The sequence below is a fragment of the Solanum stenotomum genome, chromosome 1 (genome assembly GCF_019186545.1).
Source record: "Solanum stenotomum isolate F172 chromosome 1, ASM1918654v1, whole genome shotgun sequence".
Lineage (NCBI taxonomy): Eukaryota > Viridiplantae > Streptophyta > Magnoliopsida > Solanales > Solanaceae > Solanum > Solanum stenotomum.
In genome coordinates this window covers 93,302,625-93,315,818 of record NC_064282.1, presented here as the reverse complement: position 1 = coordinate 93,315,818, position 13,194 = coordinate 93,302,625, and the positions used below count along the sequence as shown (strand labels likewise).

General features: G+C 30.8%; 2 protein-coding genes across 3 annotated transcripts in view; both read right to left on the bottom strand.

The window, feature by feature from the left end:
• Positions 1 to 13,194, bottom strand: part of LOC125871115 (uncharacterized) — a 367,917-nt gene that overhangs the window by 137,150 nt on the left and 217,573 nt on the right. The window lies entirely within an intron of this gene.
• Positions 3,229 to 4,758, bottom strand: LOC125871283 (CEN-like protein 1). Its single transcript, XM_049551878.1, has 4 exons — positions 4,469 to 4,758; positions 3,972 to 4,033; positions 3,676 to 3,716; positions 3,229 to 3,581 (listed from the first exon to the last, which is right to left on the bottom strand). Exons 1-4 carry the CDS (start codon positions 4,670 to 4,672, stop codon positions 3,361 to 3,363), a joined length of 528 nt encoding a protein of 175 aa, XP_049407835.1. The 5' UTR covers positions 4,673 to 4,758; the 3' UTR covers positions 3,229 to 3,360.

Here is a 13,194-nt window from a genome sequence, read left to right as displayed (position 1 = left end):
CTTCTTTTTATTAAATTCATCAGTTTTCATATATCTCAGTTATAGTATATGGGTATTCCCCATCTTTTCATTTTATTTATGATTTAGCTTCCACATCAGTTTATTATCTTTAGGATGCTCATGATCATGCCAGCAGGATTAGCTTGGGATCACTTGTGGTCCTAGGTCCCGTGTGTGTCTCGGGGGTAGGCTTGGGGCGTGACAATTTCAAAGCAAAGGACAAGGACGCAAGGAGATGGGGACACGTTATGATGAAGGACGATTTCCAACATTCTTCGTATGAACGGATAAGAAGGGCGAGGGAGAGGGACGCGCTTTGGGTCGATTTGCTGGGCTGCGATGCTAGACTGGTTTTCGTTTCTAGGTTCGTCCTGCTAGGAAGAAGACACATGTGGGTCGGGTATTGCGTTGGTATTGTTGTTGTTGTATTTTGTGGGCTAGGTCAATTGAATTTGCTGAAAAGAAATGGTGTTAGGTTTCTCTAATGGATCAGATAGGCTGAAAGAATTGGGATGATGAAGTAAGAAAACAAGGTTTGATTGAAAATTAGGAATGGCTACATGGATTTAGATTATAGCCAATTGGGATTAATAATTTAGCCAAATTGAGTTAATTAGCAAATTCGGCCAAATCTTAATCAAGATGAATTCAAACAAGATTAGATAACGAGCTTCTTAAACTTAACGAAACAAAATAATTAACTTAATTATAAACTGAATAGTTTAAAATTATCACCATAATTAAAACTAAAGTAAATTAACAAAATAATTAACTAAAATGTAAATTTTTTAGATGACTTCAAAAAATGCTAATTTCATATGTAACTATATATAACATATTTATTATTTAAAATATTTTTTTTAAAAAAAAGTGACTAAAATTCTTAAAAATAACTTGAAACATATTTTGAATTTTATAAAGCTAATTATTTCAAATCGTTTGAAATTAAAGAAGCTCGATGATTAATTTATACAGTGGAAGTCCAAAATTGGGTGTCAACACTTGTTATTAAATATTATTTATTTTTCAATCTTTAGATGGCTTATATTTAAGAAGGGCGATTTGATAAAATTACCCCTATGATTTACTACTTCTTAATTTCTGTGTCAAGTCAATAGTGGACAACTATATATTGTTGGATAGAGGGAGTACTTAAGACTAAGGTTGTTTATAGGACATATCGGATAATTTCGCTAAACGGTTTGGCCTAACAGAGCTAGTGAACCTACAAGATATCGGTTGGTTCGGTAACATATTAGCAATTATTGGATGATTATCGAGCAGTGTAACGACTAACCTCTAATCTCTATGGTACCTTTTTTTTTATGAACGCACCTTACAAAAAGGATGACTTGAAGCAGTAACAACATCAAATGGATAATTTGATCCAGATTTTCAACTGGTTGTCCTATTTACATTGTCCAGTGGAACCATATTTACCAATGACTCGATAAATTGCTGCATACTTCTCATTTACATATCTTCAGTGTTTTTTTAAGTTTGTTGACTTGCTCTCTATTCTTTAAAGAAAAATAGATAATTATTGAAAAGTAAATAGGTTTTCATGGCTTTAGCTTTAGTTTTTAGGAGTTAGGACTACCAAAAGAAAAACTATATAATTACTTTTATATATTCCGGTAAAATATTAAATGAGCCTCATATACATCGAATAAAAATGTAAGTTTGGTAACTCTTAACGGGTTAATGGTTTATCCGATAAGAAAATTGAAAAATCCGCCCCCATACCAATAAGCCGTTAATTATAAAGTTTTAATATGTTCCCCAACCGTTTATTTGATAATTCAATACCAATAAATCAATTTTGTGCTTGACTTATCATTTATGGTTCGGTTTTGAACACCCCTAAAGACTTTAACGACTTTCAATGTAATATTACCTCAATTATCGTTAAATATATCTGCAACAATAAATACAGTTAAAAAATTTATTACTACTAAATATCTCTTTTGATGTATTGACCTTGAAAAACTATAGCTCCACCACTTGCATAGTGCCATGTTTACTAACGTTTCTTGTTAAAATAAGAGTAACTTTCACATATAGCAAACAAAAAAATCATATTTGTATGCTATAGCAAAGTTTGCATAATTGCGCTCCATAGCAAACATATATATGTATAATTCGCTATACATATGCAATTAAAAGCTGTCTATTTCGCTATACATATATACAAAAAGAGCAATTGTATAANTTACATTGTCCAGTGGAACCATATTTACCAATGACTCGATAAATTGCTGCATACTTCTCATTTACATATCTTCAGTGTTTTTTTAAGTTTGTTGACTTGCTCTCTATTCTTTAAAGAAAAATAGATAATTATTGAAAAGTAAATAGGTTTTCATGGCTTTAGCTTTAGTTTTTAGGAGTTAGGACTACCAAAAGAAAAACTATATAATTACTTTTATATATTCCGGTAAAATATTAAATGAGCCTCATATACATCGAATAAAAATGTAAGTTTGGTAACTCTTAACGGGTTAATGGTTTATCCGATAAGAAAATTGAAAAATCCGCCCCCATACCAATAAGCCGTTAATTATAAAGTTTTAATATGTTCCCCAACCGTTTATTTGAAAACTCAATACCAATAAGTCAATTTTGAGCTTGACTTATCGTTTATGGTTCGGTTTTGAACACCCCTAAAGACTTAACGACTTTCAATGTAATATTAACTCAATTATCGTTAAATATATCTACAACAATAAATACAGTTAAAAAATTTATTACTACTAAATATCTCTTTTGATGTATCGACCTTGAGTTATACCATTTAATTTGAATTATTAGTTTGCCATTATATACAATTTTCCCTTAAAATAATTCGTGAATTGCAGTGTAAGTAAGCCAAGAATTTTTTATTTATTAATATATTGATATTGAAAATGATACATGTATATTATTAATAAAATACTTATATATTATTATTTTCAAGTTTCAACCAATACATTAAACTTAGAAAAAACCCTTTGAAAGAGGTAACATGAAAGACAAAGTAATAATAAATAGATACGACAAACAAATAGATAGCGCGCCGCAGGTTATTAAATGCAAAACGAAAAAATTCTGCATAAGCTACTGGTTATAACGTAATTAGATATCCATCTGGATAGTGCATATCGATATTTAATTTACGTAATTTTATTTTTATTTATTGATGTTGCAGCCTTATTGGCTGATAGATCACAACCTCCATGATGTACGACTATGAAACGGAAAAATTCTGCGTACGCTACTGATCTTATAATATAATTAGCTATCGGTCTTGATAGTACAGACTGATATTTAATTTGCGGAATTTTATTTTTATTTGTTGATGTTGATGTAGTTGGATAACGTTCATCTTCTTCTAGCAGCAGTTTCTCTTTGGGCATTAAAGTAGACAGCAGCAACAGGGGAACCCAATTCATTTTCTGCTGCAAATTTTCGAGTGTTGAAATGATCTCTTGTTACTGGTGGTTTCACTGTTTGTCTTCCTTTATTTTGCCTATATAATACGAACACGTATCGATGAATCCCGATCACTGGTTTTGGACTATCGTAGCTCACTATCTCTTTTCCTGTATGAATTTGATGTATTACTACGTGTAGTCTTGAAGATATAATTAAGTAAATAAGATGATAACGAAATAGTCAACTTAATTTGGTTATTACCAAAAGAAGCATCAGTTGAACCAGGAATATCTGTCACAATCCTGCAAAAGCAAAACCAAATTTAAAGCCCATGCAAATTGTACATTAATTAATTACTAGATGGTGTTATCATATTGATAATGCAAAAAAAAAAAAATTGCAATTTATAATATTTTTCTTATAGATTTTGAATATTTAAATTTTTAGCTTAAAATATCGAATTATTATAATATAATGTAACTTTAAAAATTAGTCAACTTAACTTCTAAAAAAAACGTAACATGACAATTGAAAAGAAACCAGGAGAAATTAATTACCAGTGGAGGTGTTCCCTTAAGTAAGGATCACTAGGACCTGGAACATCTGGATCAGTCATGATCTTTTCCAAACAAAAGAAAGACAACAACATAGTAGTTAGAAATTTACAATTAAGAGAAATTTTTTTTAAAAAAAAATAGATAATCTGAAAATGAGACAGAGTATGGTAATACGAATCAATGAGAAATTTATGTTATAAAATATGATATATATATATATATATATATATATTTTTTTATTTAACTCAACTCACTGAAATAACACATGATGAAAAATAGATTTTCGTTGAAATAATACTGAAAAGCTTCCTAATAGTTTTCGTGTGAAAATACTTTACTCACAAATTCGATCAAAATATTTGTTGGAATTGTCACTGAATAATTTCATTGGGAAAATAGTACTAGTGGATATTAAATTTAAGAAAGTAATGAAACTTTTCAAAACTTGCTTAAAAAAAGAAATAAGACAAGCAAATTGAAACTGAGAAAATACATACGAGTGTATAAGCAGATCTCATGTCTTCACCACCAATCTCCACACGAGGCTTAGAAGCAATGATAGGAGGCATGAGTTCATGACCATTAAACACTTGTTTGCTTCCATTATATATCACATTCATTTTCACACTTGGATTGAAACTATCAACTACTTCTCCAATCACTCTTGCAACAATAAGTGGTTCAATATCTCTACAAGACATATTGATCCTTCCTTTTTTTTGGTCACTTAACTAATTATTGTGTGGTTTTTTAGTATAAGCTATGCAATAGAGAGAAATATGGTAGTTGGTTTGAAGAATGTTACTTGCAAGGAGGACTTTATATAGGACATTAATTTGAGGTCGGGTGACTACAAGGAAGCATGTTCATCTAAACTTAGTATTTTTTTTATGTGAAATATAAATGATTAAATAAATTGATAATCTTTTAAATTTGTCAATGAATATCTTTTAGACATTTGAAGTACCGTATTGAGTATCTGAGCATATGTTTAGGGATGACAATGAGGCGGTGCGGGGCGGGGTGGGGCGAGTTGAGCTTAACCCGCAAAATTTTTAACCTACCCTGCATATTAACCTTTTTCATTTTCAACCCGTTTCACCCCGCCCCACATAGATCCGCTCCGCATGAACTCGCCCCACATAATTTTTATAATATTTTTTTTTCTAGTTAAGTTTGATACTAAAATTAAAATTCATACAAATAAATTATTTTTTCATTAAGTTGTATTAATTCAATAGGATAGTGACTTAAAAAATTATTTTTAAGAGGTCAATTAGGTAACATGTAAGAAATTGTATTATTTTTTTATTGAACAATTTTCATTTACTATCTTGATCATTTTAGTAGCTTTAAAGAAATTAATTTAAAATTAACTTTGAACCCACATAAAATTATGCTCCACCCCGCATTAATTTTTTTTTAAAAAACCCGCTTCAACCCATCCCGCACAATCTTAAACCCGCCCCACACTGCATAGCCTTAAACCCACTCCGCCTCACATCCGCCCTGCCCCATTGCCATCCCTACACATGTTGATTTGTTCCTATTAGACACTTTCAATTCAAATTGTATAAAAATCTTTTGAACGTACCTATTACTTGGTTAAGTTAACTACATAAAATATGTCACCTCCTTTACATTATACACATTAACCTCAATTGAAACGGACCTGAAATTTTACTCCTTATATATATATATATATATACACGTGTTTAAAGATTGGTTGGGGGGGACAATTAAAAGTGTCACAAATCGAAAGGTTTACATATGGAAAAATTCGAATGTTCTCTAATAACAAATAAATTTCCAATATTGGTAAATTCATGACGGAAAGAGAAACCACTAGCGACGGTAGAGAGTGGGGATAACTTTATTTATTTTCTATGCTTCCTTCATTTCCACTTCCAGCCCTCAAGGAAATTAAAGTTGATACGTATCTAACTATTGAGAGAGAGAAATAATTGATTAACATGAAAGCTTCAATTGGGGATGATTTAATTGTGCAGATAACTAATTTTAAAGAATATGCATATATGATGATATCTTCAATAATATATGGTATAAAATATTTAAAATGATAATATATGTAATTAGTTAAAAATAGAGATAAGGTTATATATATATGTCTAATAAGGTAGTTTACCCTTTTATGTATTATTTGTGAACCCAAGTGAACCATAATTTCTCCTTTTGTTGGTTCAAATTAAAGCTTATAACAACTTGTAGACTTAAGTTTTCACAAATTAGCTTTCAAGCAAGAAGCATAAGAGAAAAGGTAAAACTTGTCCCTAAGTGGTTGAATAGACCAAACATCACCTCTAGTGAATATGTGTTCCCTAGTTTCTATCATCTAGGGTGGTAATTGCATTTTAGCTTCTTCTTCAATGAATCTAAACATCTATTCATATATTCCATAAGTAGCAAAAAAATATTGTCTTGAAGTCCCTAAAAGTTTCAAGGTGAGAAGTTTTAGGGATTAGGATTTTTTAAAAATGTTTTTATGAAATTCAGTATTTTGACATACACGTTATACTCTTATACTTTTCTGTTTCAACTTAAGTGACACTATTTTTTAGTCTTTCCTAAGAAGAATAATATCTTTCTATAATTAGAAACAATTCAACTTTAAAAGTTTTTTTAAACATCGTGGGAAGTCAAATAATGTCACATGAATTAAAACATATTTTATGAGTTATGGCCTTAATGCCAGCATACAACTTCTTATTCCTTTAGTCAATTTTTTTAAACACATTTTAACGACTCTTGGGTGGGTCAGGGGCTGATTAACACCCACCATTCCTATAGTCCATTGACTTATTAGAATGAGGAATACTACTTTTTGAATTTGAAAATAATATTTTAGACAAAAGGGAACTCACCTTTTGAGTTTTGAGGTTCTTATGTTGTGTAGAAATGAGAAATGGAAAATTAATCTTATTATGGAGGCAAAAGTACAATATTTATGTTGCCTTAGCACGGATACTTTGTTAAATTTAGTAATGACAAGACGTCTTATATAAATTCTTGGCCCATTTGCTAGCAATTATTGAGGTATGTGGTTGTAAATTAAGCATGTCCATAATTATAATTTGCCTACTCTAATGAAACATGAAACACAATTTATGACTGTTTAATTAGTATGCTTGATTTGACATCACTTCTTACTCTTTCTATCCCAAATTGATAATTATTCTCAGATCAAAAAAATTTGTCCGGAAATAATTGTTGTTTTAGAAATTCAAAACTAAAGTGGACAAGTATTTTTAACTGGAAAAATCCTTTTGGCCAGAAAATTTGGCCAAGTAAAATAACATATTTCACACTATGTTATTTTATCTTTTTGAATATTTTTACCATTTTAACTTTAATACATTTTAATTAAAAAATGGAAAAAAGATCAGTTTATTTTAAAATTGAAAAAATAGTATAGACTTTTTAAACTTCTGATAGACTTTTTTAATTATATATGCCCTTAATATTCAATAAGTAGTTGTTTTTAATATTATTTAATCCTCCAAAAAGACCTCTAATAAATAAGAATAACTTAGTAAACCAGAGGGGGTTAATATTCCTCAGGAATGTAAAGTTATTCCTATATAAAATAACAAGATATGCAACTAAAAAAGTATGAAATCAAAGATTTTATTTATCTTGAAATTTATGAACAAAATGAATTGAATTAGCTCCTAGGATACGGAGTCGCCTTTGTCAGGGAGCGCACCCCCAATGTGGGACTTTTCGACACAAATCTGAATTTAGTCAAACTCCAATGTGGGTAAAATAAAAAATAAAATAAAATAAATTATTTTGTAAGTTCACTACTTTATAAACTACTTTAGGAAGCTATTTGTAAACTTTTTATGGAAGCTAATTGCAGAGCTCTCAGCTACTTATAAGCTATTTGTAAGTTGCTTATAAGCCTCTTCAAGAAGCTATGAGAGTAATCAATGGACATTCACCAGTGTAATTATAATATTTCACCTTTGATGTTCGTTAATAGATAATATAGCCCATTAAAATCTTACTAGCTAGAAAAAATCTAGTAAGAAAACAAAAACTACATAAATCTAGAATACGTATTATTAAATGTCTCATTAAAATTTTATCAAGAAAAAATCAATGGGACAAAATCTTGATTAAGACAAAATGAGTGCAATGTATATTTTACATTTTCTAATTAAAGAATCACATAATTCTTAAAGATGATAGTATATTTTAATTTTGTATATTAGTCTATCATGTGTTGAGGTTGACAGTGTCTTTATGATCAAACTTGTCAAGTTATCATTAGACGAACGAGTTAATCATTTGTATCTATATAGTTACATTGTCATCATATAATATTGTTGAAATTCCTTACATGGGAACAAATAACATGTCTATCGATCAAATGAATGTCATTACCATGTCTAACAAAAAATACTTTACAAATTACAATACTTGTTACGATACACACGTTCATACCGAGAATTCATTTGCAATATACTATATCATGTTGATAGTTATAGCAAGATATATAAATGCATCAATTGCACAAAGATCTGGTAATTATCAAGATTTATCATATTGATAATTATTTTCACATTGGTATGTTATAATAAACGTAAAATTCATATTCTCAGAATCTTTTACAATATTGCAACATATATTGTAGATAACATTGGTGATATATCATTTGTATCTATTTGCAATGTGATATAAGATATTAATGTATTATCACTTCTATTATTTTTAGGTATCTAAACCTCTTATAAGGTTTCATAAAGTGTTATGCCGTAGTTTCATTCAAGTATTATGATCATTTGCTCCTTTTTCCCTTTCAATGATTATTGTATTTGAAATTGATTAGTCTATCAGACTTTATCATTTGGTGACAGTTAATAAAAGCATTTGCAACTCAAATATGAGATTAGTTTTGGATCAACAAATGCATTTGAAATTTGATTTGAATAATCTTTGGATGAGGATGAATTACACTATTCATAAATCGTTAAGTGACCGTCTTTAAGGAAGTGAGGGAATCAAGTCGGTAACCCAATTTTGTTTTAGGTATGACAAGTCTATTTTGCACTTGAAGTGAGTTTGAGTTTGCTTGATCGTCTGCAGGATTGTCCACACGATTAAGGACTTTCTTTATTCTATCAATCCTTCAGACTAACTCAATAGGGTTGGATACCTTCAAATAATAAGGCGAAGGGAGGGCTAATTCTGAAAAATAATAGGCCCTTTCTTCAGAATGTAAGATTAAATACTTTAATACATATTAGGATCTTGAACACGATAATCTTACATAGAGATCGTTAGGGGCACATACCTGATGCGGAAGACATCATCATAGAGAGAAGCGAAAGTGTTAGTCGTAAATTGGTTTCTACCTCCTTGTCCTAACTTTATGTTACCACAACCGTCAGCGATGGAATTATTGTAGAGAATATGTGATAACCTTAATGGGTGGAGGGATGACCAATTTATAGAGGTTATGAATTAATCTGGCACGTCCATCAAGTAACCAATGTACGGACGAGATCTATTCCTTATTAATTATTATTTATGGTATTACTTGCGTTACAAGTAAACTTGGGCCATAAGTAAGAAATAATTAATAATAATTAATAATAATTCTTACATTCTCCCACTTGGCCCAATGACCATATAACATTAATATTTAATAAACATTAGTTGCGCATACAATAAATCTCTTCTATAATGTCCATCATACATACCACAATATAACAAACTACTAATGCGAGTTATGACGGTTGTACATAAATTTTAAGCTACATACTTTCTTCCATATACTACTACATTAGCAACTTATCATACTAGGTTCATAAGCTATAAAAACATATAACATTACGGTCCACAATAATGTCTCATAGAGACTTATCTTGGAATATCTCAAAACAATAATGTGTACACCATTATGAGAAACAAGAAATTCATTAATGTATATCAGAAACACATAATTGAGCTCAGAGTGTTAAAACATCATAAATGTATCAATCATAAGTACAACCAAGACCCATTCTTTGAACATGTTCTTTAAATGTCTTTGGTTGTAAGCCTTTGTAAACGGATCTGCAATCATGAGATCAATTCTAATATTCTCAAGTAACACTCTTTGTTTCTGAACTTCTTCCTTAACAGTAAAGTACTTTAATTCCATATGTTTGGCACATTTGGAGTACTTATCGTTCTTGGAGAAGAATATTGCTGCAACATTTTCACAATAAATTTTCAGCGGCTTGGTAATGGTGTCGACAACCCCGAGTCCTGAAATAAAGTTCTGCAGCCATAATGCATGAATTGTGGCTTCATAACATGCCACAAACTTCCTTTGCAGTTTTTTTAAGTGATTAATTCTAGGATTACTTTGATATCTTCCTAGCATTCCGACCGCAAAACTAATATCCGGTCTTGTGTAAGTTTGAATATATACCAAACTTCCAACAATAAAAGATGAAGGAATTGATTTCATTTCTTTTCGTTCTACATCATTCTTTGGACAATGCATGAGATTAAATTTGTCCTATTTTTTTTAATAGGAACTATTCTTGTTGAACAATTGTTCATGTTAAATCTCTCGAGAACTCTTTCGATATAGCCTTTTGAGACAGTACCAATAATCCTTATGATCTATCACGGAATATTTCTATCCCTATCACATAGGATGTCTCACCCATATCTTTCATTTCAAAGTTCATAGAGAGAAAGTCATTCGTCTCACGCAATTATGCCTAAATCATTAGCAGCAAGTAAAATGCCATCAAAATACATGACTAAAAATATAAACTTACTCCCATTGATCTTTTGGTATATACACCGATCAACGATAATCTCCTTAAATCCAAAAGATGTTATGGTATCATTAAACTTTATATGCATTGTCGTGAGGCTTGTTTGAGTCCATATATTGACTTCTTTAGCTTACACACCATTTGATATTTTCCTTTAATTTCGAAACTCTCAGGTTGGTCCATGTAAACATCCTCATCAAGGTCTCCATTAAGAAAGACAGTTTTCACATCCATTTGATGTAACTCTAAATCATAATGAGCTATTAAAGCCAAAACAATTCTTAATGAGTCTTTCTTTAAGACCGGTGAAACGGTCTCTTTATAATCAATGCCCTTTTTTTAGTGTATCCCTTGGCAACAAGTCTGGCTTTATATCGTTCAATATTACCATTAGAATCGTGTTTGGTCTTTAAGACCCATCTACACCCGATTCTTTTAAAACTTTCCGGTAATTGAACAAGATCCCAGACTTTGTTGTATACCATGGATTTTAACTCTTCATTCATGGCATCAATCCATTTATCAGACTCAATGCTTTCTATGGCTTATGAAAATGAAACCGGATCTTTATTAATTCCAATGTCAAAATCTGACTCTTGCAAATAAATCACATAATCATCTGAAATGAACGATTTTCTTAATGACACTATTTGTGGTTCATTTGTGTCAGATACTTGTGAGTTAGTTCCTTCTTGAAGTGTTTCACCCAAATGTTGTTCAACATTGTTAAAGTGTTCTTCAACAAGAGGAACAACATTTGTGATTGGTGCAGAAGTAGGTACATTCATGGGCAATGAAATATTTACCCTTACCTCATTAATTTACATACTTTGTCGTTCAATACTCCTACTAACTTCACCATTCTCAAGGAATTTTGCAAATGGACCTGGACGTTGTTCTGATTCGTTATACTTTTCATAATATTCACCACCTCTATCTGACCTAATGATTTTCACTCTCCTATCTAATTGTCTTTCAACCTCATTAACGTACACTTTGAGAGTGTCCGCTGCTTGAGATTTTTCTTTCAACAAATAGATAAATCCATCGTGAAAAGTCACCGATAAAGGTGATAAAATATTTTTCTCCACCTAAAGATGGAACATCAAAGGGTCCACAAATATCAGTGTGTATAATTTCAAGAAGCTGAGCACCTTGTGGCACCTTTCTTGGTACACTTGATTTGCTTTCCTTTAATGCAATCCAAACATATATCAAGATCAATAAAATTCAGATTCGGAAGAATCTCATTCTTTACTAACCTTTTTAATCCTTCTTTGGATACATGACCCAAATGTTTATTCCACAAATAAGCAGAACTTTCATTTAGTGAACTACGTCTAATTATTAACGAGTTTAAATCTATCCATCAATAAGAACACCAGAATCATAAAAAAATTAGTATTCTTATATAAATTGAAACAATCATGTCCAAACTTAAAATCAAATCCAGAAACATCAAGTCTTGAAAGAGAAATCAAATTCCTAGAAATTGAAGGAACATAAAGAGTCTGTAATAGATCAAGGTGATGTTCAGTCTCCAAGATCAAACGATAAGTCCCTATGCTTTCAATTTTAGCCTTCATGCGATTTCCCATGAACAAGAAATTCTTATTTGGATTCATAGTTTGGATCGTAGTGAATCCCTGCAACATAGTGAATACATGAGTAGTTGCAACAGAATCAAGCCACCAAGTATTAGTAGGAACTTCTACTAAATTTGATTTGAAACATACAAAGGCACTAAATGTACCTTTCTTTTCAAACTAAGCTTTACGTTTCAGGCAATCTTTCTGATAGTGCCCTTCCTTTTTTCAGAAACAACACACATCAGCCTTGAGTTCCTTAAGAGCATCCGTACAAAAGCTTGAGAGACGGTAATGTTGACATTGTCGTGTCAATTTTTTAATTCTGTTACATGATAATTATTTTCATATATATGTAAGATTATCCGTTCAAACAATCCAGGCTCTGATGCCACATGTAAGATTAAATACTTTAATACATATAAGGATCTTGAACACGATAATCTTAAATAGAGATCGTTAGGGGCACATACCTGATGCTGAAGACATCGAGAGAAGCTGAAGTGTTAGTCGTAAATTGGTTTCGACCTCCTTGCCCTAACTTTATGTTACCACAACCGTCAGCGATGAAATTATTGTAGAGAATATGTGATAACCCTAATGGATGGAGGTTATAACTTAATCTAGCACGTCCAACAAGTAACCAATGTACGGACGAGATCTATTCCTTATTAAATATTATTTATGGTATTACTTGGGTTACAAGTAAACTTGGGCCATAAGTAAGAAATAATTAATAATAATTAATAATAATTCTTACACAGAATAGTCAAGTATGTTAACATCTTGCGCACGATCTAAAAGACTTTGTGCGCCTTTCCTGATTGAGAAAACACA

Bases quoted from the DNA above. Each gene is read 5' to 3' on its own strand.
- LOC125871283 (XM_049551878.1), bottom strand. From the start codon at position 4,672: ATGTCTTGTAGAGATATTGAACCACTTATTGTTGCAAGAGTGATTGGA. The intron at 4,034-4,468 runs GTATGTATTTTC...TGTTTGGAAAAG, and splicing joins TGAGATCTGCTTATACACTC to ATCATGACTGATCCAGATGT. The intron at 3,582-3,675 runs GTAATAACCAAA...AAATTCATACAG, and splicing joins TTCAACTGATGCTTCTTTTG to GAAAAGAGATAGTGAGCTAC.